The sequence below is a fragment of the Vulpes vulpes genome, chromosome X (genome assembly GCF_048418805.1).
Source record: "Vulpes vulpes isolate BD-2025 chromosome X, VulVul3, whole genome shotgun sequence".
NCBI lineage: Eukaryota > Metazoa > Chordata > Mammalia > Carnivora > Canidae > Vulpes > Vulpes vulpes.
In genome coordinates, this window is record NC_132796.1 from 49,671,071 (window position 1) to 49,699,019 (window position 27,949).

At 38.6% G+C, this 27,949-nt stretch overlaps 1 protein-coding gene across 4 annotated transcripts in view; it reads right to left on the bottom strand.

Annotated features, from left to right (window-relative positions):
• Positions 1-272: 272 nt before the first annotated feature.
• Positions 273-27,949, bottom strand: part of OPHN1 (oligophrenin 1) — a 575,184-nt gene continuing 547,507 nt past the window's right edge. For all 4 annotated transcript variants that reach the window (XM_072744551.1, XM_072744552.1, XM_072744553.1 and 1 more), the window contains one exon: positions 273-478. In XM_072744551.1, the coding sequence (XP_072600652.1) occupies positions 307-478 (172 nt within the window). In that variant the 3' untranslated portion in view covers positions 273-306. The remainder of the gene's footprint in view (positions 479-27,949) is intronic.

Sequence of the window (27,949 nt, forward strand, 5' to 3'; positions counted from 1 at the left end):
TTTAACAATTATAAATATTTATGCTCCTAACTTAGGAGCAGCTAATTATATAAAACAATTAATAACATAATTTTATATATATATATATATATATATATATATATATATATATATAATACAGTAATAGTAGGGGACTTAACCGCAATGGACAAATCATCTAAGCAGAAGATCAACAAGGAAACAAGGGTTTTGAATGACACACTAGACCAGATGGTTTTCACAGATTATATATATATATATATATATATATATATATATATATATATAGAGAGAGAGAGAGAGAGAGAGAGAGAGAGGGAATTCCATCTAAAACAACAGAATACGGGATCCCTGGGTGGCGCAGCGGTTTGGCGCCTGCCTTTCGCCCAGGGCGCGATCCTGGAGACTCGGGATCGAATCCCACGTCGGGCTCCCGGTGCATGGAGCCTGCTTCTCCCTCTGCCTGTGTCTCTGCGCCTCTCTCTCTCTCACTGTGTGCCTATCATAAATAAATAAAATAAAATTAAAAAAAGATACCAACTGGTATCTATTTAAAAAATAAAATAAAATAAAACAACAGAATACACATTCTTGAGTGCACATGGAACATTCTCCAGAACAGATCACATACTGGGTCACAAATTAGGTCTCAACTGATACCAAAACACTGGGATTATTCCCTGAATTTTTTCAGGTCATAGTGCTGTGAAACTTGAAGTCAATCACAGGAGAAATTTGGAAGGAACTCAAACACTTGGAGGTTAAAGAGCATCCTACTAAAGAATGAATGGGTCAAATGAGAAATTAAAGAAGGATTAAAATAATTTATAGAGATGAATGAAAATGAACACAACTAGGGATCCCTGGGTGGCGCAGTGGTTTGGCGCTTGCCTTTGGCCCAGGGTGCGATCCTGGAGACCCGGGATCGAATCCCACATCGGGCACCCGGTGCATGGAGCCTGCTTCTCCCTCTGCCTATGTCTCTGCCTCTCTTTCTCTCTCTCTGTGACTATCATAAATAAATAAAAATTTAAAAAAAAAAGAAAATGAACACAACTATTCAAAACCTTTCGGACACAGCAAAGGTGGTCAGAAGAGGGAAGTATATTGCAATACAAGTCTTTCTCAAAAAAATTTTAAAAATTTCAAACACACAAGCTAACCTTACACCTAAGGGAGCTGGAGAAAGAACAGCAAATGAAGCTTAAACCAAGCAGGATAAGAGAAATAATAAACATTAGAGCTGAAATCAATGAAAGAGAAACCAGAATAACAGTAGAACATATCAATGAAACTAGAAGCTGGTTCTTTGGAAGAATTAATCAGATCCATAAACTTCCTAGACACACTTAACAAAAAGAAATATAAAAGGACCCAAATTAATAAAATCATGAATGAAAGAGGATACATCATGACCAACACCAAGGAAATACAAACAATTTTAAGACCATATTATGAACAACTATATGCCAACAAATTAGGTAGTCTGGATGAAGTGGATGGATTCCTGGAAACTTATAAACTACCAAAACTGAAACAGGAAGAAATAGAAAATCTGAACAGACCCATAACCAGCAAAGAAATTGAAGGAGTCAAAAACCTCCCAAGAAACAAGAATCCAGGACCATATGGCTTCCCAGGGTGAATTCTACCAAACAATTAAAGAATAAAAAAGTACCTATTACTCTGAAACTGTTTTAAAAAATAGAAATGGAAGGGAAATTTACATATGCATTCTATGAGGCCAGCATTATCTTAATCTCAAAACCAGACAAAGACCTCATGAAAAAGGAGAATTACAGACCAATATTACTGATAAACACGGATGCCAAAATAATCATCAAGATATTAGCTAATAGGATCTAACAGTTCATTGAAAGAATTATTCACCACGACCAAGTGGGATTTATTCCTGAGCTGCAAGGGTGGTTCAGCATTTCCAAATCAATCAGCCTGATACATTAAATTAATAAAAGAAAGGACAAGAACCATATGATCCTCTCAATAAATGTTGAAAAAGGATTTGACAAAATTCAGCATCCTTTCTTGACTTAAACGCTTCACAGTGTAGAGATAGAGGGAACACACCTCAATATCATAAAAGCCAGCTACAAGGAGCTCACAGAAAATATCATTCTCAATGGGGAAAAACTAAGAGCTTCTCCCTAAGGTCAGGAACACAACAGGGATGCCCACTCTCACCACTGTTTTTCAACATAGTACTAGAAGTCCTAGCCTCAGCAATCATACGACAAAAAGAAATAAAAGCCAATCAAATTGGCAACAAATAAGTTAAACTCTCACTTGTCACAGATGACATGATATTCCATGTAGAAGACCAAAAAGACACCACCCCAAAATTGTTAGAACTCATACAGCAATTCAGCAACGTGGCAGTATATAAAATCAATGTACAGAAATCAGTTGCATTTCTATACACTAACAACGAAATTTAAGAAAGAGAAATTAAGGAATTGGTCCCATTTACAATTGTTACCAAAAACCGTAGGATATCCAGGAAAAAACTACCCCAAGAGGTAAAAGATCTGTACTCTAAAAACTACAGAACACTTACGAAAGAAATTGAAGAGGACACAAAGAAATGGAAAAACATTCCATACTCATGGATTGGAAGAATAAATATTGTTGAACTGTCTATGCTACCCAGAGCAATCTACACATTCAGTGGAAACCCTATCAGAATACCATTGAGATTTTTCGCAGAGCTGGAACAAATAATCCTAAAATTTGTATGAACCCAGAAAAGACCCCAAATAGCCAGAGTAATGTTGAAAAAGAAAACCAAAGCTGAAGGCATCATAATGCCATGATTCAAGCTTTATTACAAACTGGTAATGATCAAGACAGTATGGTACTGGCACTATAACAGGCACACAGATCAGTGGAACAGAATAGAGAACCCAGAAATGGACCCTCAACTCTATGGTCCACTAATCTTTGACAAAGCAGGAAAGAATATCCAATGGAAAACAGTCTCTTCAACAAATGGTGTTGGGAAATTGGACAGTCGCATGTAGAAGAATGAAGCTGGACCATTTTCTTACACTATACACAAAGATAAACTCAAAATGGATGAAAGAATCCATAAAAATCCTAGAGCAGAGTACAGGCAGCAACCTCTTAAACCTTGGCCACAGCAGCTTCTTGCTAGATACATCTTCAAAGGCAAGGGAAACAGAAGCAAAAGTGAACTTTTGGGACTTAAGATAAAAAGCTTCTGCACAGTAAAGGAAATAGTCAAGAAAATTAAAAGGCAACCTACAGAATGGGAGAAGTTATTTTCTAAGGACATAACAGATAAGGGGCTAGCATCCAAGATCTTTAAAGAACTTATCAAACTCAACACCCAAAACCCAAAAAACCCAGTCAAGAAATGGGCAGAAGACATGAACAGATATTTCTCCAAAGAAGACGTACAAATGGCTAACAGACACATGAAGAAAAAAGCTCCACATCTCTTGGCATCAGGGAAATACAAATCAAAACCACAATGAGATACCACCTCACACCATTCAGAATGGCTAAAATTAACAAGACAGGAACTGGTAAATATTGTTGAGGATGCAGAAAAAGGGGAACCCTCTTACACTGTTAGTCGAATGCAAGTTAGTGCAGCCACTCTGGAAAATAGAGGTTTCTCAAGAAGTTAAAAATAGAGGTACCCTATGACCTAGCAATTGCACTAGTAGTGCTTACCCCAAAGATACAAATGTAGTGATCTGAAGAGGCACCTGCACCCCAATGTTCATAGCAGAAATGTCACAATAGCCAAACTGTGGAAAGAGCTGAGATCTCCACTGATAGATGAACGGATAAAGAAAATGTGTTACCATTTACTCAAAGTGATGGGGCTAGAGTATATTATGCTAAGTGAAATAAGTCAATCAAAGAAAGACAATTATCATATGGTAATTCACTCATGTAGAATACAAGAAAACAAATACAAGAAACAGCACAGAGGATCATAGGATGGAGAACTGAATGCGAAGTCATCAGAGAGGGAGAAAACACATGAGAGACTTAAGTATAGGAAACCAACTGAGGGTTGCTGGAGGGGAGGTGGGTTGAGGATGAGGTAACTAGGTGATGTTCTTAAGTAGGGCACATGATGTGATGAGCCCTGGTGTTATGCACAAATTATAAATTATAAATTAAAATAAATTATTGAACACTACATCTGAAACTAATGATGTACTATATGCTGGCTAATTGAATTTAAATAAAATATAAATACATACATACATAAGATTAATCTTTCAGGCAGTGTATAGATGGGTCTTATTTTTCCCCCGACACACTATGTCTTTTGATTAGAGTGTTTGGTTTAATTATATACAATGTAATTATTGATAGGTATATGTTGACTGCTATTTTGTTACTTATTTTGTCGTTGTTCTGTAGATTATTTTTTGATCCTTTCTTGAATTTGCCACTTTTAGTCTCTACTTTGCACTGAAAAAGTCCCTTTCGGTATTTGTTGCAGTGCTGGTTTAGTGGTCACAGCCTCCTTTAGGTTTTGTTTGGCTGAGAAATTCTTTACTCTCCTTCTATTCTGAATGATAGCCTCACTGGATAGAGTATTCTTGGCAGCAGATTGTTCCCATTCAGCACTTTGAATATATCATGGCACTCCAATCTGGCTTGCCAAGATTTTTTGAGAAATCACCAGCTAGCCTTATGAATTTTCCCTTGTGAGTTAAGGACTTCTTTAGTCTTGCCGCTTTTAGGATTATTTTTCTTTATATTATATTTTACCAGTTTTATTACAATATGTCATGGTGTTGGCTTGCTTTTGGTAATATTTTGATGGTAGTTTCTGTGCCTTCTGGATCTGGATGTCTGTTCCCTCACCCAGACTGGGGAAGTTTTCAGCTATTAGTTCTTCAAATAAATGTTTTACTCCCTTTTCTCTAACTTATTTTTCTAGAACTCATTACAGAATGCTACTACATTTGATGGAGAGTCACTAAGTTCTCTAAGTCTATTTCTCATGTACATAATTTCTCTCTCTTTTGTTCAGCTTCATTATTTTAATTTCTTATCTTCTAGATCATTAATTCATTCCTCTACTTCTTCTAGCCCACCGTTCATTGCCTCAAGCCTGTTTCTATCTCATTTATTGAATTCTTCATCTCTGATTCTATTCTATTCTATTCTCTTTCATGTTTGTGATAAGGGTCTCACTGTTGTCTTCTACTCTTTTCTCACACCAGTGGGTATTATTATTTGTTGCTTTGAATTTTCCTCTAGGCATGTTACTTATATCTGTTTCATTTAGATTTCTGGGTGTGGCCTTGTTCTATTTTTTTTTCATTCAGGATAAATGTTTAAGTCTCTTTTATTTTGCCTAAAACTTTTAAAATAGATTTTATTTATTTATTCATGAGAGACACAGAAAGAGAGAGGGGAAAAAAAAAAAGAGAGAGGCAGAGACACAGGCAGAGGGGGAAGCAGGCTCCATGAAGGGAACCTGATATGGGACTCAATCCCAGGACTCCAGGATCATGCCCTGGGCTGAAGGCAGGTGCTAAACCGCTGAGCCACCCAGGGACCCCTCTTCTATTTTGTCTAATTCACTGCCTTCTGTGTGTTTGCAAAGGCAGTTATGCCAGTTATGTCTCCTGCTCATGAATGTAATGACCTCATGAAGAAGAGGTCACATAAGTGCCCAGAGCATGGCACTTCAGGGAGTGTGTCTGATGTATGCTGAATGTACTCTGCTGTTGTGTTTTAGCTGCTCTATCCTTCAAGGCAGTCATCTGTAGAGGCTCTCCTTGCCTGCCATCAACTGTGTTTGGTCTATGTCCTGAATGCAATGAGTTTTAAATTGGTGTGCTCTGCTCTGCTTGTGAAATGAGCCCTGAAACCACCTCCACTGGAATTGAGGACCTTTACCATTCTCTGCCCATGCAATGTGGTGTATACAGGGGTTTGTGTTGGTCTTTTGATGGATTGGACCGTCTTGCCTGGACTGAGGCAAGCTTGACTGAGAAGGACTACCCATTAGAGCACTGGGGTTGGGCTTGGTGTATGCAAGTTATGCAACCAGTGGTGGTGCTGCACTGCTTTCCACAGGTGGCTCTGCATTTATACTGAGGGGCAAAGGAGGCAAATGGTGCCATCCATCTCCTTTATTACCCAGGATGTTTGCCTGCCTTCTCTCTAGAAACAGTGCAGTGCCCTCTGAGGTCTACCTCAACCAAGCGCACTGACCTTTAACATATCTAGGCTTTAAGCCCCACTCATTGCAAGAACCTAGGAAATTAGCCCCTCTCATTTACTAACCCAGTGGTTTAGGGAAACATTTGACTTGTGTATTCCCCTGTGTGTTTCTCTCTGTCACCCTTTTCCACGACCAAGTCTCCCTCCCCTCCAAAGCAGCTACAGTCCCTTTCTCCCATATACCTCATCTGCATACCCTACCTTCTTCCATGTGGCCTCTTCTCTCCCTTTAGTTGTGGAGTTTTTTTCTCAGACTTCAGGTCGATTTCTGGATATTTAGGATGATTTGATACTTATCTAGTTCTGTTCATAGGATGAGGTGAGCATAGTGTCCTTCTATTCCATCACCATCTTCCTCACCTCCTTGAGATCCAATTTTAAATAAAATGTAGTATATACCCTTCTTTTTATGTTTGTGTAAATTCAGCTTAAAATACTAAAGATTATTTATAAATAATTAGAAAAGGTCTAAAAGTTGTAAAAGAAAGAAGTCAACCTAAGTACCTTCACACCCTATTGTCAATGTGGTAGTGAATTTCTTTGATTTATTTTTGCTTCTGAGTCCCTTGGATTTCCTTTTGCTTCATATATTCAGGACTGGGTGTTGTAGAAACTGGAAAATCAGAAATTACAAGATTCTGACTGAAAAAGATGAAGATGAAGACAGATGATGATAGAGGAGGAGAAGGAGGAGGAGAAGAAGAAAAAATGTCAGTGTTCTCTATTCAAATAACCATGGAATAGGAATAGCCATCAATGACAGAAAGCCTCTAGATGATAATCTCCTACTGCAGCCAAATATAGAAAAACATGTAGCTTCACCTCACGTTCACCAGCAAAGCTAAGCAAGACACTTGACATCCACTTTCATGGGGCTGTAATGAAACAACCTTCCTCACTTCAGCCTACAAGGGTTGCATAATAGAATTCTGAATTGAAATCTGGAACTTTGATTCCTATCTGGTGGCAACAATACCCACAGCCTATGTCAGTGGAGACTGCATGGAGAACCTAGACTTTCTCCCCCGCTTAGCAATAACAAGGAGCTCCTCCCATTCCACTTGAGTGGTACCTGGTGGAGAACCAGAAATTCCATGATTCCATAATGGTAACTTCCAACCTCATCTAGTTTTAAATAAGTGCCCCCATTCCATTATAATTTCAGTGGAAGCCATGTGGGGAGCAATTTTGAGATACTTCTTTCCTTCTCAATCAGTGATTTTATTGGAGACCTAGTGATGTGTCTAAACTTCCATAGGAAAAAACTTAGAACTTTTTCTTTATGATCAGGAACAAGACAGGGATGTCAATTCTCGCCACTGGTATTTAACATAATACTCAAAGTCCTAGCCACAGCAATCAGACAACAAAAAGAAATGAGTCATCCAAATTGCTAAAGAGGTGAAGCTCACCATTTACAGATGACATGATACTATATACAGAAAAAACAAAAGACTCCACCAAAAAACTACTAGAACTTATATAGGATTCAGTGGAGTCACAGGATACAAAATCAATGGGGAGGTATGTTCTCTCTAAGAACACCTCCTTGAGAGTTTTTAAACATGAATGGGTGTTGTAGTGGTGTAGGGTAGTAACAGTGATTTGAAGAACTCCTTGGACACATAGTAGGAAGATTGCTCCCTCTACTTGGAGCATGTCCCTGAAAGGAAGCATTTAACAATATTTGTTCTTCCAATCCATGAGCATGGAAGGTTTTTCCATTTCTTTGTGTCTTCCTCATTATCTTTTATAAATGTTCTATAGTTTTCAGAGTACAGATCCTTTACCTCTTTGGTTTGGTTTATTCCTAGGTATCTTGTTTTTGATGCAATTGTAAATGAGTGTGATTCCATAATTTCTCTTCCTCATTATTTATGTATAGAAATGCAACAGATTTCTGTACAGAGACATCTCTGGGATAGAAAAAACAATGACAAAACCTGAATTTTTTTTTAAATCGTCATACATGGGGGTACCTGGATGTCTCAGTTGGTTGAGCATCTGACTCTTGATTTGGGCTGAGGTCATGATCTCAGGGTCATGAGATCATACCCTGTGTCAGGCTTCATGCTTGGCATAGAGTCTGCTTGAGATACTCGCTCTCCTTCTTCCTCTGTTCCTCTCTCTCTCTCTCAAATAAATAAATAACTCTTAAAAGGTTGGCATAAAAAAATATACAATAAATAAATAAATAAATAAATAAATAAATAAATAAATAAAAATTCGGCATACATAGCAAGACTGACAATGAAAACAAAGGCAAATACATGATTTATCAATATCAGAAATGAAACAGGGTATCACTGTAGATGCTGTAAGTATAATAAGGGAATATTATAAAATAATCCAAACATGAATTTGTAAGTTAGATGAAAAGTCATGGCAAACAACAAACCACCATGACTCAAACAGTATTAAATAGCTCTAATAGTTCTATAGCTATTAAGTAAATTAACTTCATAACCTCAAAATTACTGAAAAATAATCTCCAGGCCCAGATGGTTTTACTGAAGAATTCTAAGAAACGTCTGAAAAAAATTTAATATCAATTCTACACATCTTTTCCAGAAAATGGAAAAGGAGGGAACACATAACAACTCATTTTATGAGAATCAACATTTCTAAAATTACTCTGTTCACCATTTCTATAACTTTACCATTTCAAAAATGTTATGTAAAGGAAAGAATACAGAATGGGACATTTGGAACTGGTTGGTTCACTGAGAGTGATTCCCTGAAGATTCATCCAAGTTGTTTTGTGTATCAATAGTTATTTCTTTTTTTTTAATTTTTATTTATTTATGATAGTCACACACACACACACAGAGAGAGAGAGAGAGAGAGAGAGAGACAGGCAGAGGGAGAGGCAGGCTCCATGCACCAGGAGCCCAACGTGGGATTCGATCCCGGGTCTCCAGGATCATGCCCTCGGCCAAAGGCAGGCGCCAAACCGCTGTGCCACCCAGGGATCCCATCAATAGTTATTTCTTTTCATTGCTGAGTAGATTTTATGGTATGAATGCATCACAAGGGCAGCCCCGGTGGCCCAGGGGTTTAGTGTCACCTTTGGCCCAGGGTGTGATCCTGGAGACCGGGGATCGAGTCCCACATCGGGCTCCCTGCATGGAGCCTGCTTCTCCCTCAGCCTGTGTCTCTGCCTCTTTCTCTCTCTCTGTGTGTGTCGTCATAAATAAATAAAATCTTTAAAAAAAAAGAATGCATCACAATTTGTTTCACTTATGAAAGGGCATTTTGGCTTAAGTTTCCTCCTAAAACTTAATTAGGCTACTATGAATAAAGCTGCTTTAAATATTCATGTATAAGTTTTTATGTGTATATAAATATTTATTTCTCTGGTATAAATGTCCAGAAATATAATAGTTGGATTGTATGGTAAACATCTGTTTATTTTTCTAAGAACTTCCAAACTGTTTCCCAGAATGGCTTTATCATTACATTCCCAAAAATGATGTATGAGAAAGTAATTCTATGAGTCATCACCAACATTTGATGCATTCACTATTCACTATTTTTTTTTATTTTAACTCTTCTAATATATGTGTAATATCTCCTTGTTTCTTTTAAAAATTTTAAGATGAAAATATAATTAACATACTGGGTTATATTACTTTCAAGTTTACAGTACATTGATTCAAAAAATCTATACATTTCTCACAGTTTATCACAATAAGTGTATTCTTAATCCCTTTTATCTATTTCACTCATCCCCCATCCCCTCCCTTTTGGAAACTACCAGTTTGTTCTCTGTATTTAAGTGTCTATTTTTTTGTTTGTCTCTTTCTTTGTTGTTCATTTATTTATCAAATTCCACATATGAGTGAAATCATATGATGTTTGTCTTTCTCTGACTTATTTCATTCAGCAATTATATCCTCTAGATCACTCTATGTTGTTACAAATGACATGATTTCATTCTTTATTATGGCTAAGTAATATTTATTATATGCTTAAATAATATATATTTATTATATGCTTGCTTAAATTATATATATAATTTTATAATTATATATATATAATTTTATACACACACACACATCTGTTTTATTCTTCCATTCATGGACACCTGGGTTACCTCTATATCATGGCAATTGTAAATAACACTGAATAAACATAGAGGTCCATATGTTTTTGAAATATGTTTTCATTTTCTTTGGTTAAATATCCAGAAGTGCAATTACTAGATAATATGATAATTCTATTTTTAATCTTCTGAGTAATGTTCATATTGTTTTCCAAAGTGGCTGCACCAATTTGCTTTCCCACCAACATTGCACAAGGGTTCCTTTTATTCTGCTTCCTCTCCAACAGTTGTTATTTCTTATGTTTTTTATTTTAGCAATTCTTACAGGCATAAAATGATATCTTATTGTAATATTCATTTGTGTTTCCCTGATGATTAGTGATGTCAAGCATCTTCACGTGTCTGTTGGCCATCTATATTCTTCTTTGGAAAATGTCTATTCATGTCCTCTGCACATTTTTAAAGTGGATTATTTGTTTTTCTTCATGTTGAGTTGTATAAGTTCTTTATATAGTTTGAATATTAACTCTTTTTAAAATTTTATTTATTTATTCATGAGAGACACAGAGAGGCAGAGATATAAGCAGAGGGAGAAGCAGACTCCCTGCGGGGGAGTTCCTGATGAGGAACTCAATTCCAGGACCCCAGGATCATGACCTGAGCCCAAGGTAGACACTCAACAAATGAGCCATCCAGGTGCCCCATATATTAACTCCCATTCAGCAAGTTATTTTTTTTAAAAAGATTTATTTATTTATTTGAGAGAGAGAGAGGGAGAGAGAGAGTACAAGAAGTGGAGCAGCAGAGGGAGAGGGAGAAGTAGGCTGATGCAAAGCTCAGTTCCAGGACACTTGGATCATGACTTGAGCTGAAGGCAGAAGTTTAACTGACTGAGCCGCCCAGACACTCTGTTTTTCTGTATTATTCATGGTTTCTTTCACCGTGCAAAAGCTTTGTGGATTCAATTTATATTTTGCTAATGACTGGAAGTGATAAATGTCTTTTAATGTGTTTATTTGCCAGTTGCATATTCTTTACAGTGAAATATCTATTTATGTATTTTTCTAATTGGATTGCTTATTTTTTTATTGTTGAGTTTTGTGAGTTTTTATATAGCCTATGCATGATTACTTTCTCAAATATGTGCTCTGCAAATATTTGCTCCCATGTCTGTAGCTAGTATCTTTACCATCTTAGCAGGGTTTTGGCAGATTATAAACATTTTAATTTTAATTTTAGTAAAGTAATAATTTTTCAAATTTTAGTTTTATGGGTCATGCTATTGGTATCATACTTAAGGAAAGTTCACCAAGTCCAACATAATCATTATTTGCTCCTATGGTTTTTCTCAGCAAGTATTACAGATTTATATTTCACATTTAAATTGTGATTTATTTGAGAATGAAATCAGACTACTTTTTGTACTATACACAAAAATAAACTCAAAATGGATTAAGGAACTAAATTTGAGAACTGAAACTATAAAAATTCTAGAAGAGTTCACAGGCAATAATTTCCATAACATTGGCCATAACAATTGTTTGTTTATTGTCTAGATATGTCTATTGAGGCAAGAACAACAAAAGCAAAAATAAAACTACTGGCACTTCATCAGATAAAAAGCTGTGCAGCAAAGAAAACAATCAACAAACTAAAAGGCAACCTACAGAATAGGAGAAGATGTTTGCAAATGACATATTTGATAAAGGGTTAGCATCCAAAATATGTAAAGAACTTATAAAACTCAATACCCCAAAAATGAATAATCCAATTTAAAAATGGACAGAAGACATAAATAGACATTTTTTTTTCCAAAGAAGACATCCATATAGCCAACAGACACATGAAGATGCTCAACATCATTTATCATCAGGGAAACACAAATCAAATCTACAATGAGATATTACCCCACACCTGTCAGAATGCCTAAAATCAACAACACAAGAAACAAGAGGTGTAGGTTAGGATGTGGAGGATGGGAAGCCCTCTTGCTCTGTTGGTGGGAATGCAAACTGGTGCAGGAACTCTGGAAAATATTATGGAGGTGCCTCAAAAAGTTAAAAATAGAACTACCCTATGAATCAGCAATTGAACCGGTAGGTATTTACCCAAGGAATACAAAAATACTAAATCAAAGGGATACATGCACTTCAATGGTCATACCAACACTATATCTAATAGTCAAATTAGGGAAGTAGCCCAAATGTCCATCAATAGATGAATGGATAAAGAATTGCATATAAAATATAATTGCACCTGACGGGATGAGCACTAGGTGTTATTCTATATGTTGACAAATTGAACACCAATAAAAAATAAATTTATTTAAAAAAATAAAATATAAAATAATTGCAATGGGATATAATTCAGCCATAAAAAAGAATGAAATCTTGCCATATGCAACAGCATAGATGGATTTGGAGAGTATAATGCTAAAAACCATTTGGTTTTACTTATATTTGGAACTTAAGAAACAAAGCAGATGAATAAAAGAAAAAAAAGAGGGAAACACACTCAAAAAAGAGACTCTTAACTATAGAGAACAAATGCTTACCAGAGGGGAGTTCGTTAGGGAGATGGGTTAAGTAAGTGAAAGTGATTAAGGGTACATTTATCATTTTTAAAAATATTTTATTTATTTGATCATGAGGGACAAAGAGAGAGAGAGAGAGAGAGAGTGAGTGAGAGAGGGGCAGAGACATAGGCGGAGGGAGAAGAAGGCTCCACGCAGGGAGCCCAATGTGGGACTTGATCCCAGGACCCCAGGATCACACCCTGAGCTGAAGCCAGATGCACTCAATCACTGAGCCACCCAGGCATCCCAAGGGTACATTTGTCTTGATGAGCACCGAGCGATATATGGAATTGCTGAATCACTCTATTGTACATCTGAAACTAATATAACACTGTATGTTAACTACACTGGAATTAAAATGAAATAAATATAAATATAAAATAGGGCGTGACAACATGGTGGAAGAGTAGGGTCCCCAAGTCACCTGTCCCCACCAAATTACCTATATAACCTTCAAATCATCCTGAAAACCTATAAATTCGGCTTGAGATTTAAAGAGAGACCAGCTGGAATGCTACAGTGAGAGGAGTTCACGCTTCTATCAAGGTAGGAAGAAGGGGGGGAGGGGCCCCGCGAGGAGCTGGGCTAAGGCGAGTGCCCCCAGGACAGGAGAGCCCCAGGAAAGCCCCGTCCCGGAGAAGCAGGGGCTTCACCAATCTTCGTGGACAGAAAGGCGCTTGCAGGGAGTTGGAGCAGGATCCCAGGAGGCGCGGGGATGCCCTCAGGCCCCCTGGGACACTAACAGGCACCTGCGCCCCAGGGAGAGCGTGCCACACCCCACGGCCGAGCTCCCTAAAGGGGTGCAGCCTGTGCACGGATGGACATAGAACAGCTAGGAGGGGCTCCGGCAGCGGCTCCCCGCGGAGGGGGCTGCGCGGCCGGTAGCGCGAATCCAACAGCGCAGGCCCGGGAGCACAGGGCGCTGGGGACACAGCCCAGGATCTGGTGCTCCCCGCGGGAAAGGCAAAAGCAAGGAGAGCCCAGGACAGCAAGGACACTATTGCCGCCAGGCGGCCAGGCGGCTGGGAGCTGTGTAGATCAGCAGCCCCGCCCCCGGAGCATCCAGGCCGCTGCAGACTGGGAGCTCCGTAGTTACTGCAGGAGCTGAATCCAGCTGCTACTGTTGTTGTTCCTCCTGGGGCCTCACAGGATAAACAAGCCCCACTGAGCCTCACAGTAGCCTCACCTAATAAACAGACTAAACAACTTTCACTGAGCCCTGCACCAGGCTGGGGGCTGAGCAGCTCCCCCAAGTGCTAACACCTGAAAATCAGCACAGCAGGCCCCTCCCACAGAAGACCAGCTAGACCAACAGGGTGAAAACAAATTATTAACCAAGCAGCACTTGAAAGTTCCAGGGGAAGTCGAGGTATTTACAGTATACAGAATCAGAGGATATTACCCCTTGTTTTTTGTTTTCTTTATTTCTCTTTGCTCCCCCCCTTTTTTCTTTTCTTCTCTTTTTTCCTTCTTATTTTTTTCTTTTTCTTATTCTTTTCTTCTTTCTCTTCTCTCCCTTTCCCTTTTCCCAATACAACTTGTTTTTGACCACTCTGCACTGAGCAAAAACACTACAAAAAAAAAAAAAAAACTCACCTCAAAAGAAAGAATCAGAAACAGTCCTCTCTCCCACAGAGTTACAAAATTTGGATTACAATTCAATGTCAGAAAGCCAATTCAGAAGCACTATTATACAGCTACTGGTGGCTCTAGAAAAAAGCATAAAGGACTCAAGAGACTTCATGACTGCAGAATTTAGATTCAATCAGGCAGAAATTAAAAATCAATTGAATGAGATGCAACCCAAACTAGAGGTCCTAACGACGAGGGTTAACGAGGTAGAAGAACGAGTGAGTGACATAGAAGACAAGTTGATGGCAAAGAGGGAAACTGAGGAAAAAAGAGAAAAATAATTAAAAGATCATGAGGATAGAATAAGGGAAATAAATGACAGCCTGAGGAAGAAAAATCTATGTTTAATTGGGGGTACCCGAGGGCGCCGAAAAGGACAGAGGTCCAGAATATGTATTTGAACAAATCATAGCTGAAAACTTTCCTAATCTGGGAAGGGAAACAGGCATTCAGATCCAGAAAATAGAGAGACCCCGCCCCAAAATCAATAAAAACCATTCAACACCTCGACATTTAATACTGAAGCTTGCAAATTCCAAAGATAAAGAGAAGATTCTTAAAGCAGCAAGAGACAAGAAATCCCTGACTTTTTTGGGGAGAAATATTAGATTAACAGCAGACCACTCCACAGAGACCTGGCAGGCCAGAAAAGGCTGGCAGGATATATTCAGGGTCCTAAATGAGAAGAACATGCAGCCAAGAATACTTTATCCAACATTGGCTCTCATTCAGAATAGAAGGAGAGATAAAGAGCTTCCAAGATAGGCAAAAACTGAAAGAATATGTGACCACCAAACCAGCTCTGCAAGAAATTTTAAGGGGGACTATTAAAATTCCTCTTTAAGAGGAAGTCCAATGGAACAATCCACAAAAACAGGGACTGAATAGGTATCATGATGACAATAAACTCATATCTTTCAATAGTAACTCTGAACATGAATGGGCTTAGTGACCCCATCAAAAGGCACAGGGTTTCAGACAGGATAAAAAAGCAGAACCCATCTATTTGCTGTCTACAAGAGACTCATTTTAGACAGAAGGACACGTACAGCCTGAAAACAAAAGGTTGGAGAACCATGTACCATTCAAATGATCCTCAAAAGAAAGCAGGGGTAGCCTTCCTCATATCAGATAAACTAAAGTTTATCCCGAAGACTATAGTGAGAGATGAAGAGGGACACTATATCATGCTTAATGGATCTATCCAAGAAGAGGACTTAACAATCCTCAGTCTATATGCCCTGAATGTGGGAGCTGCCCACATTCATCACGCTGCCCACAAAAGATATCAATCAATTAATAACCAAAGTTAAGACATACTTAGATAATAATACACTAATACTTGGTGACTTCAATCTAGCGCTTTCTACACTCGATAGGTCTTCTAAGCACAACATCCCCCCCAAAAAAAGAGCTTTAAATAATACACTAGACCGGATGGATTTCACAGATATCTACAGAACTTTACATCCAAACGCAACTCAATACACATTCTTCTCAAGTGCACATGGAACTTTCTCCAGAACAGACCACATACTGGGTCACAAATCAGGTCTTAACTGATACCAAAAGATTGAGATTGTCACCTGTGTATTCTCAGACCATAATGCCTTGAAATTAGAACTAAATCACAACAAGAAGTTTGGAAGGATTTCAGACACGTGGAGGTTAAGGACCATCCTGATAAAAGATGAAAGGGTCAACCAGGAAATTAGGGAAGAATTAAAAATGTTCATGGAAACGAATGAGAATGAAGATGCAACCAATCAAACTCTTTGGGATAGAGCAAAAGCAGTCCTGAGGGAGAAATACATTGCAATACAAGCATCTATCCAAAAACTGGAAAGAACTCAAATGCAAAAGCTAACCTTGCATATAAAGGAGCTGCAGAAAAAACAGCAAATAGATCCTACACCCAACAGAAGAAGAGAGTTAATAAATACTGGAGCAGAACTCAATGAAATACAGACCAGAAGAACTGTGGAACAGATGAACAAAACCAAGAGTAGGTTCTTTGAAAGAATTAATAAGAAGGATAAACCATTAGCCAGACTTCTTAAAAGAAGAGAGAAAAGACTCAAATTAATAAAATCATGAAAGAGAAAGGAGAGATCACCACCAACACCAAGGAAATAAAAACGATTTTAAAAATTTATGAGCAGCAATATGCCAATAAATTAGGCAATGTAGAAGAAATGGACACATTTCTGTAAAACCACAAAGTACCACAACTGGAACAGGAAGAAATAGAAAAACTGAGCAGGCCGATAACCAGGGAGGAGATTGAAGCAGTCATCAAAAACCTCCCAAGACACAAAAGTCCAGGGCCAGATGGCTTCCCAGGGGAATCCTATCAAACGTTTAAAGAAGAAACCATACCTATTTTACTAAAGCTGTTCGGAAAGATAGAAAGAGATGGAATGCTTCCAAACTCGATCCATGAGGCCAGCATCACCTTAATTCCAAAACCAAAGACCCCACCAAAAAGTAGAAGTAGAGACAAATATTCCTGATGAACACAGATGCAACAATTCTCAGCAAGATACTAGCTAATACGGGCAGCACAGGTAGCTCAGCGATTTAGTGTCACCTTCAGCCCAGGGTGTGATCCTGGAGACCTGGGTTCGAGTCCTTCTTCGGGCTCCCTGCATGGAGCCTGCTTCTCCATCTGCCTGTGTCTCTGCCTCTGTCTGTCAGTCTGTCTCTCTCTCTCTCTGTGTCTCTCATGAATAAATAAATCTAAAAAAAAGAAGATACTAGCCAATAGGATCCAACAAAACATTAAGAAGATTATTCACCATGACCAAGTGGGATTTATCCCTGGGATGCAAGGTTGGTTCAATAATTGTAAAGCAATCACTGTGATTGATCATATCAGCAAGAGAAAAAACAAGAACCATATGATCTTCTCATTAGATGCAGAGAAAGCATTTGACAAAATACAGCATCCATTCCTGATCAAAACTCTTCAGAGTGTTGGGATAGAGGGAACATTCCTCAGCATCTTAAAAGCCATCTACGAAAAGCCCACAGCAAATATCATTCTCAATGGGGAAGCACTGGGAGCCTTTCCCCTAAGATCAGGAACAAGACAGGGATGTCCACTCTCACCACTGCTATTCAACATAGTACTAGAAGTCCTAGCCTCAGCAATAAGGCAACAAAAAGAAATAAAAGGCATTCAAATTGGCAAAGAAGAAGTCAAACTCTCCCTCTTTGCAGATGACATGATACTCTACAGAGAAAACCCAAAAGCCTCCACCCCAAGATTGCTAGAACTCATACAGCAATTTGGCAGTGTGGCAGGATACACAATCAATGCCCAGAAGTCAGTGGCATTTCTATACACTAACAATGAGACTGAATAAAGAGAAATGAAGGAGTTAATCCCATTTACTATTGCACCCAAAAGCAGAAGATACCTAGGAATAAACCTAACCAAAGAGGTAAAGGATGTATACCCTAAAAACTACAGAAAACTTCTGAAAGAAATTGGGGAAGACACAAAGAGATGGAAAAATAATCCATACTCATGGATTGGCAGAATTAATATTGTGAAAATGTCAGTGTTACCCAGGGAATTTACACTTTTAATGCAATCCCTATCAAAATACCATGGACTTCCTTCAGAGAGTTAGAACAAATTATTTTAAGATTTGTGTGGAATCAGAAAAGACCCCGAATAGCCAGGGGAATTTTAAAAAAGAAAACCATATCTGGGGGCAGGTTGTACGACAAAGCTGTGGTCATCAAGACAGTGTGGTACTGGCACAAAAATAGACACATAGATCAATGGAAAAGAATAGAGATCCCAGAAATGGACCCTGAACTTTATGGTCAACTAATATTCGATAAAGGAGGAAAGACTAAAAAAAAACAAAAACAAAAACAAAAACAACAAAAAAAACCAAAACAAAACAAAAAAAAAAGGAGGAAAGACTATCCATTGGAAGAAAGACAGTCTCTTCAATAAGTGGTGCTGGGAAAATTGGACATCCACATGCAGAAGAATGAAACTAGACCACTCCCTTTCACCATACACAAAGATAAGCTCACAATGGATGAAAGATCTAAATGTGAGACAAGATTCCATCAAAATCCTAGAGGAGAACACAGGCAACACCCTTTTTGAACTCAGCCACAGTAACTTCTTGCAAGATACATCCACTAGGGCAAAAGAAACAAAAGCAAAAATGAACTATTGGGACTTCATCAAGATAAGAAGCTTTTGCACAGCAAAGGATACAGTCAACAAAACTAAAAGACAACCTACAGAATGGGAGAAGATATTTGCAAATGACATATCAGATAAAGGGCTAGTTTCCAGGATCTATAAAGAACTTCTTAAACTCAACAGCAAAGAAACAAACAATCCAATCATGAAATGGGCAAAAGACATGAAGAGAAATCTCACAGAGGAAGTCATAGACATGGGCAACATGCACATGAGATAATGCTCTGCATCACTTGCCATCAGGGAAATACAAATCAAAACCACAATGAGATACCACCTCATGCCAGTGAGAATGGGAAAAATTAACAAGGCAGGAAACAACAAATGTTGGAGAGGATGCGTAGAAAAGGGAACCCTCTTACACTGTTGGTGGGAATGTGAACTGGTGCAGCCACTCTGGAAAACTGTGTGGAGGTTCCTCAAAGAGTTAAAAATAGACCTGCCCTACGACCCAGCAATTGCACTGTTGGGGATTTACCCCAAAGATTCAGATGCAATGAAACGCCGGGACACCTGCACCCTGATGTTTCTAGCAGCAATGTCGACAATAGCCAAACTGTGGCAGGAGCCTCGGTGTCCATCGAAAGATGAATGGATAAAGAAGATGTGGTCCATTTATACAATGGACCATGTATACTCAGCCATTAGAAGCGACAAATACCCACCATTTGCTTCAAGGTGGATGGAACTGGAGGGTATTATGTTGAGTGAAGTAAGTCAATCGGAGAAGGACAAACAGTGTATGTTCTCATTCATTTGGGGAATATAAGTAATAGTGAAAGGGAATATAAGGGAAGGCAGAAGAAATGTGTGGGAAAAATCAGAAAGGGAGACAGAACATAGAGACTCCTAACTCTGGGAAACGAGCTAGGGGTGCTGGAAGGGGGGGTGGGGGTTAGTGGGTGACGGGCACTGAGGGGGGCACTTGAGGGGATGAGCACTGGGTGTTATTCTGTATGTTGGTAAATTGAACACCAATAAAAAAAATTTATTAAAAAAAACAGTGGTTTTGAATAACATATTGAACCACATGCACCTGAAAGTTATATTCAAAGCATTTAATCTATGAACAACAGGTACACATTATTTTTTTTCTTTTTTTCTTTTTTTAAGATTTTATTTATTCATTCATGATACAATGAAAGAGAGAGAGAAGGGGGGAGAGAGAGAGAGAGAGAGAGAGAGAGAGGTACAAGCAGGCTCCATGCAGAGAGCCCAACGTGGGACTCGATCCCGGGACTCCTGAATCATGCCCTGGGCTGAAGGCAGGTACTAAACCACTGAGCCATCCAGGGATCCCCTACACATTCTTTTCAAGTGCACATGGAACACTGTCCAGAATAGATCATGTTAGGAGACAAAACCAGTGTCGTAAGTACAAAAAAAGAGGAAAACATATTATACATCTTTTCCAACCACAACAATAGGAAACCAGAAATCAACCACAAGAAAAAATATGGAGAGAACATAAATGCATGGAGATAAATAATATGCCACTAAACAATATTTGGATCAGCCACAAAATATGCTTTTATTTATTTATTTTAATTTTTATTTATGATAGTCACACACACACACAGAGAGAGAGAGAGAGAGAGAGAGAGAGAGAGAGAGAAAGAGGCAGAGGGAGAAGCAGGCTCCATGCACCGGGAGCCCAATGTGGGATTCGATCCCGGGTCTCCAGGATCGCGCCCTGGGCCAAATGCAGGCGCTAAACCACTGGGCCACCCAGGGATCCCTGGATCAGCCACAAAATAAAGGAAATATAAAATTCATGAAGACATATGAAAATGAAAACACTGTGGTCCAAAAATTTTCTAGAAACATATGAAGTATCAAGACTGAAACAGGAAGAAATAGAAAATCTGAACAGACACATAACCAATAAGGAAATTGAAGCAGTAACCAAAAATCTCCCCTCACCAAAAACAAAAAACAAAAAACAAAAAAACAGGAGTCCAGGACCAGATGGTCTCCCAGTTGAATACTACCAAATATTTAAAGAAGAGTCAATATTTATTCTTCTGAAGTTGCTTCCAAAAATAGAAATGGAAGGAAAACTTGCAAATTCATTCTATGAGGCCAGTATTAGTTTGATCCCCAAATCAAAAAAGACCCCACAGTAAAGGAGAATTATAGACCAATATCCCTGATGAACATGGATGCAAAAATTCATACCAAGATACTAGCTAATAGGATCCAACATGATCAAGTGGGACTTATTGCTGGGCAGCAAGGGTGGATCAACATCTACAAATCAATCAGTATGATACACCACATTAATAAAAGAAAGGATAAGAACCATATGATCCTCTCAATTGATGTGGAAAATGTATCTGACAAAATACAGCATCCTTTCTTAATTAAAACTCTCTGCAGTGTAGGGATAGAGGGAACATACCTCAATATCTAAGCCATATATGAAAGACCCACAGTGAATATCATGTTCAACACGAAAAAAATTGAGATATTTTCCCCTAAGGTCAGGAACACAACAGAGATATCCACTCTCACCACTGTTGTTCAACATAGTACTGGAATTCCTAGCCTGATCAATCAGACAATAAAAAAAAGAAATTAAAGGCATCTAAATCAGTAAAGAAACAGTTAAGCCTTCACTCTTCACAAATGACATGATATTCTATGTTGAAAACCCGAAAGAATATACCCCAAAATTGCTAGAACTCACAGAAATTCAGCAAAGTGGTAGGACATAAGATCAATGTACCGAAGTCAGTTGCATTTCTATACACTAGCAATGAGGCAGAGGAAAGAGAAATCAAGGATTTGATCCTGTTTACAAATGCACCAAAACCCATAAAATATCTAGGAATAAACCTAACCAAAAAGGTAAAGGATCTGTACTCTGAAAACTATAGAACAGTTGTGAAAGAAATTGAGAAATAAACAAGGAAATGAAAAAAACTCCCACGCTCCTGGAATGGAAGAAAAAATACTGTAAAATGTCTGTGCTGCCCAAAGCAATATACACATTCAATTCAATCCCTATCAAAACATCATCAAAATTTTTGACAGAGCTAAAACAAATAATCCTAAAATTTTTATGGAACCAGAAAAGACCCTGGATAGCTAAAGAAATGTTGAAAAATAAAACCAAATCTGGTGGCATCACAATGCTGGACTTCAAGCTATATTACAAAGCTGTGACCATCAAGACAGCATGGTACTGACACAAAAACAGACATATAGATCAATGGAACACAAGAGAATACCCTGGAATGGACCCTCAACTCTATGGTCAACTAATTTTTGACAAAGCAGGAAAGGGTATTAATTTTTCAATTGAAGTTCGATTTGCCAACATATAGTATAATACCCAGTGCTCTTTCCATCAAGTGCCCTCTTCAGTGCCTGTCACCACCCAGTTACCCCATCCCCCTGCCCGCCTCCCCTTCCACTACCCTTTGTTCATTTCCCAGAGTTTTGTCATGTTTTGTCACCCTCTCTAATTTTTCCCACGCATTTTCCCTCCTTTCCCTTATAATCCTTCTCACTATTTTTTATATTCCTTGTATGAGTGAAACCATATGATGACTGTCCTTCTCCAATTGACTTACTTCACTCACCATAATACCCTCCAGCTCCATCTATGTTGAAGCAAATGGTAAGTATTTATCCTTTCTAATGGCTGAGTAATTTTCCATTGTATATAAGGAAAGGATATTCAATGGAACAAAGACAGTCTCTTCAACAAATGGTGTTGGGAAAATTGGACAGCCACATGCCAAAGTATGAAACTGGACCATTCTCTAACATACACAAAATAAACTCAAAATAGATGAAAGACCTAATGCAAGACAGGAATCCAATGCGAGAGAGAGGAACATAAGCAGCAATCTCTTTGACCTTGGCTACATCAACTTTTTGATAGACATGTCTTTAAAGACAGGGGAACCAAAGGCAAAAATGAACTATTGGGACTTCATCAAGATAAAAAGCTTTATGCTGAGTGAAGTAAGTCAATCGGAGAAGGACAGACATTATGTGGTTTCATTCATACAGGGAATATAAAAAATAGTGAAAGGTATTAAAGGGGAAAGGAGAGAAAATGAGTGGGAAATATAGAGGGTGACAGAACATGAGAGACTCCTAACTCTGGGAAACATACAAGGGGTAGTGGAAGGGGACGTGGGTAGGGGGACGGGGTGACTGAGAGGGGCACTTGATGGGATGAGCACTGGGTGTTATACTATATGTTGGCAAATCGAACCCCAATAAAAAATAAACAAAAAAAGAAAAGATAAAAAGCTTTTGCACAACAAAGGAAACAACTGACAAAACTAAAAGACAACCTATGGAATGGGAGAAAAAATATTTGCAAATGTCTTATCAGAGAAAGGGCTAGTATCCCAGATATATAAAGAACTTATCAAACTCAACACCCAAAACCCACAAAATCTAGTCAAGAAATGGTCAGAAGACGTGAATAGACATTTCTCCAAAGAAGACATACAAATGGTCCACAGATACATGAAAAAATGATCAACATCACTTGGCATCAGGGAAATACAAATCACAACCACAATGATACCACCTCATAGCAGTCAGAATGGCTAAAATTAACAACTCAGGAAACAACAAATGTTGGTAAAGATGTGGAGAAAAGGAAATCCTCTTGCACTGTTGGTTGGAATGCAAACTGGTATAGCTACTGTGGAAGACATTATGGAGGTTTCTCAAATAGTTAATAATAGAGCTACCGTTTGACCCAGCAAATGTTCTACTAGATTTATCCAAAGGATACAAAGTGATTCAAAGGTACACATGTACCCTAATGTTTATAGCACCAATGTCCACAATAGCCAAAATATGGAAAGTGCCCAGATGTTCATCGATAGATGAATGAAGAGGTAGTACACACACACACACACGCACAATGGAATATTACTCAGCCATTAAAGGAGTGAAATCTTGGGACACCTGGGTGGCTCAGCAGTTGAGCATCTGCCTTTGTCTCAGGACATGATCCTGAAGCCTGAGATTGAGTCTCGCATCAGGTTCCTTGCAGGGAGCCTGCTTCTCACTCTGCCTGTCTCTGCCTCTGTGTGTGTGTGTGTGTGTGTGTCTCATGAATAAATAAATAAAATCTTAAAAAATGAATGAAATCTTGCCATTTGCAACACCATGAATGGAACTAGAGGGTATTATGCTAAGCAAAATAAGTCAGAGAAAAACAAATATATGATTTCACTTACATGTGGAATTTAAGAAACAAAACAGATGAACATAGCAAAAGGAAAGGAAAGTTAAAGAAGATGAAATCAGAGAGGGAGACAAAGCATAAAACATAGTTAACTATAGGAAACAAACTGAGGGTTGCCATGGGGGAGGTGGGTGTTGGATTGGGTAAACTGGGTGATGGGCATTAAGGAGGACAGTTGATGTAATATGGGTGTTAAATGCAACTGGGTGTTATATGCAACTGATTAATCACTAAACTCTACCTCTGAACCTAATACTCTGTATGTTAATTAATTTGGCAAATCGAACTCCAATAAAAATATACAAAAAATAAAGAATAAAAGAATATATTGTATATATGCACAATGGAATATTATTCAGCCATAAAAAAACAAAATCTTGCCATTTGTAATGACATGGATGGAGTAGAGAGTACTGTGCTAAGTGAATTATGTCAGTCAGAGGAAAACAAATATGATAATTTCACTCATACGTGGAATTTAAGAAACAAAATAAATTAACAAAGGCAAAAAGTAAGAGAGAGAAAAACCAAGAAAGAATTCTTAACTATTGAGCACAAACTGCTGATTATGAGAGGGAAGGTGGGGGTGGGTAGGTGAAATGGGTGTTGGGGATTAAGGATTATACTTGTGATGAGCATTGGGTGGTGCATGGAATTGTTGAATCATTCTATTATATACACCTGAAACTAATATCACACTGTGTTAACTATATTTGAGTTAAAAAAAAAAAAGACTTGGAAAAAAATCTTGTAGAGCTTCAGTTTCTACATATCTCAAATAACTCTCCCAGAGTTATTATGAAAAATAAATAAGAAATGTAGCATATAAGAGCCTACTAGAGGGCCTTTACCTCTTCCATTGCTTAATTATTTCTCGTAGTTACCAGTCAGCATTGTAAAGCTTTCAGGGCTTCAAAAATATAAGTGAATACTCTAAGTTCAAATCCCTTCCTTCTCTCTAACTTAGCTTCCATAATTCCTCTTCCCCTTAGAACAATGTAGTCCTTGGTATGTAGAATAATCTTCTAGTCCTTAGATCGATCTGAGGCACACTCATTAACGTCTCAGTTCATTCCATGATTATTTCACCTCCTTTGCACTTCTGGGCTTCTTTCCAGGGCTATAGAATGCAGTTGTGATGGTTACATCTAAGGGTGACACTCACCTTCCAATCAGAGATTTGTTTCCTTATTAAATTTTTCTGGCAGATGGCCATGATGTGTCTTGAGCAATGGGTGTTTTTCTAATTCAAACAAAGCCTACATATTAATTAGAGGTAGTCCTGGGCGCCTGGGTGGCTCTGTCTGTTGTTGTCTGCCTTCTGCTCAGGTCATGATCCTGGGGTCCTGGGATCAAGCCCTGCATTGGGCTCCTTGCTCAGGAGGGAGTCTGCTTGAGGATTCTCTCTCTCACTCCTTCTCTTCCTTACCCTGCTTATGCTCTCTCTCACTCTCTCAAATAAATAAATAACATCTAAAAAAATAAACTAGAGGTAGTCCTGTACTTCCTTATCCCCAACTTGCTTCAGGCACTGGCTGTATACTTAACTACTTCCCCTTTCCCCACGCTTTGTAGCACCATATTGAGAAGTTTCTTTTCCAGATGGTGGTTCAACTGAGTTTTGGGGGCCCTCTGTTTAAAAAAAAAGTTTTCAGTAATGAAAATATGCCATCATTTTACAGGCTAACGACTCCCATGGGTCTCCATTTCTTTCCGGGCTTCTACCATTTGATCTCTATGTGATTTTGTGCAAATAACGATTTTTCTGGATCCCAGTTTCTTTATCTGTTAAATGGGACTAAAATGAGTTATTGGAGAGGCTCAAATGAAATAATGTACATACAGTGTATGTAAAGTGCCTGCCAGGTGGTAGTACTATTTTTTTCACCCATTTACCACTCTTTTATGCCAGATCTCCTGGGAAGACCCAAGGATTCAGACCCCTCCCACTTCATTCTTGGCACATGATAGATACTCCACAATGTTTATTTCCTTCTCTTTGTCTCAGAGGACACCCAACTCAGTTGTGGGCTGTATTTCAACTCCCAATGACCTGAATTCTAAAATCACAAGTTATGCAAAAGTTCTGGATCTGATTCTCATAACCTATATATTTGTGGTCAGGGCCAAGCCCTTTTCTCCCTTTGTCACAGTGGGACTGGCTTGGCTATTTGGCTGACCATGCTTCTTTCCCAGAGCTCTTCAAATTTATTTAAAGTCTCTTTAGACTCATTTCCTAACACATTTTGTGATGTCTTATTCATTACAGGGAAAATAATGTGATATTTTTCTGGACATAAATACACTCTGGAGAGACAAGAGCCCAGAATTAATTTATGATTAAGTGTGAAATCAACCAGTAGCAAGATAGGGCTTCTTTCTATATCTACTGTAGGACTTGTTCACCCTTTTATTGAGTGCTTTTGAGGAAGTACCATAAGTACAATTGCAATGACAGTAGAATTAAAAAAAATGTAGGAGGAAGGAAGACTAAGGGAAAATAAGGGAGAGTGGGAAAGGATAGCTCCTCCCCAAAATAGCCTAGGGGGTGCTCAAAAAACGTGGAGGTACGCCAGCCACATCACCAGGAGCTTAAGTCTCATAGGAAGAAAAAGCATCTCTCAGACATCAAAGCATAGGAATCTCCCAGACCTGACTGTTGGCAATTGCACAGGGCAGAGTATTTGGTACTGTTTAGGGCATGAAACTCCTGTATGAGAGAACAGGTATGGGGGGAACTGAGCTAGTTATGGGAACAATGTACATAGGGTCGTAGGGGTCAAGATGGCTACTTACAAGACCAAACGATATAATACTTTCCAACCAAACAGGTTACACTGCATTGAAGAATCTAAGAATCAAGTGGCAGATAATATTTGGGAAGATCTTAAATGATAGCATGTTCTGCCAGCTCTGAATGAGTATAGGGAAAATTCTATTCCTGGATAGCAACTGAGGTGGTGGCTGCTACCACACCACAACCACCACCACTGCTACTTCTACAACTATGGCTGGTTAATATTAATTGAGCATTTATTAGGGGCCAACCACAGTTATTAGGGTAAGATAACTTACCCATGGTGATTGAGGCATGAATATAGATAATAGTGTTTTAAATTCCTTCCACAGGAATTATAGGTCAAGGTCTGATCTGCAATGGCTAGCAAAGAAGACACAGGGACTAACAGAGGAAATCAGTCTTTATTGAGTCCTTGTAGATCTTAGCCCCATAAGAGAGACAGAAATCTGAGTCCTGGAGGATGATAGTAGGGGTGGAGAAAAGGTGAGCAATAGTTTGGACTGAGGTTGTTTACCCTACATACCTCATATCGTAATGGCCCTTGGAACTACAATTAGGTTGGTAGCATCATGGGACCTAGATGGCAGTAGCTAAGGAAGCAGAAACCAGAGGAGTAAATTCAGTTCTGATAATACTTGTATAAATTCAGTTCTCACAGGCTTGCCAAGGGCTGGGAAAGGGCCAGCATAGAGAAGACCACTGCCTTGCTTTGTTCTCTGGGACCAGGAAAGCCCTCTTGTTTGCAGGCTTAATTATAGGTACTTTTTTGGGGGCATTCTGAGGGCTTGGGCCTTCCAGAAATAGGCTTCACAGAGTCAGAGAAAGTTTACAACTTCAATGAACACCAAAACAGGGAGATCTCTTATCTCATTCAGAGGCTACCAAGTGTAAATTCTGCTCTGGAGAGAACATTCCTGGGCCCAACCCATAGTGACCCTGACATTCACATGGACTGACAGTTTCCTTTTCTTCCAGCCTCTGAGAAAAGATTGCGCACCTTTACTTTGCAGTCTAGTGGCTTCATAAAACCCATTAAATCTAAATTTAACATACTCTTTCAGAAAGTTCAGCTGTGTTTACTTAGGTTCCCAGAATTCCAGGCCACTGAGGGCAAACTTTGAGAATCACAGGTGCAAGGGACTTTTAAATCAACTTGGCCTCAATGTCTCCTTTAGGAGAATTTTCTCTGTCTGGTGGAAGCCACAGTGCATTAGCCA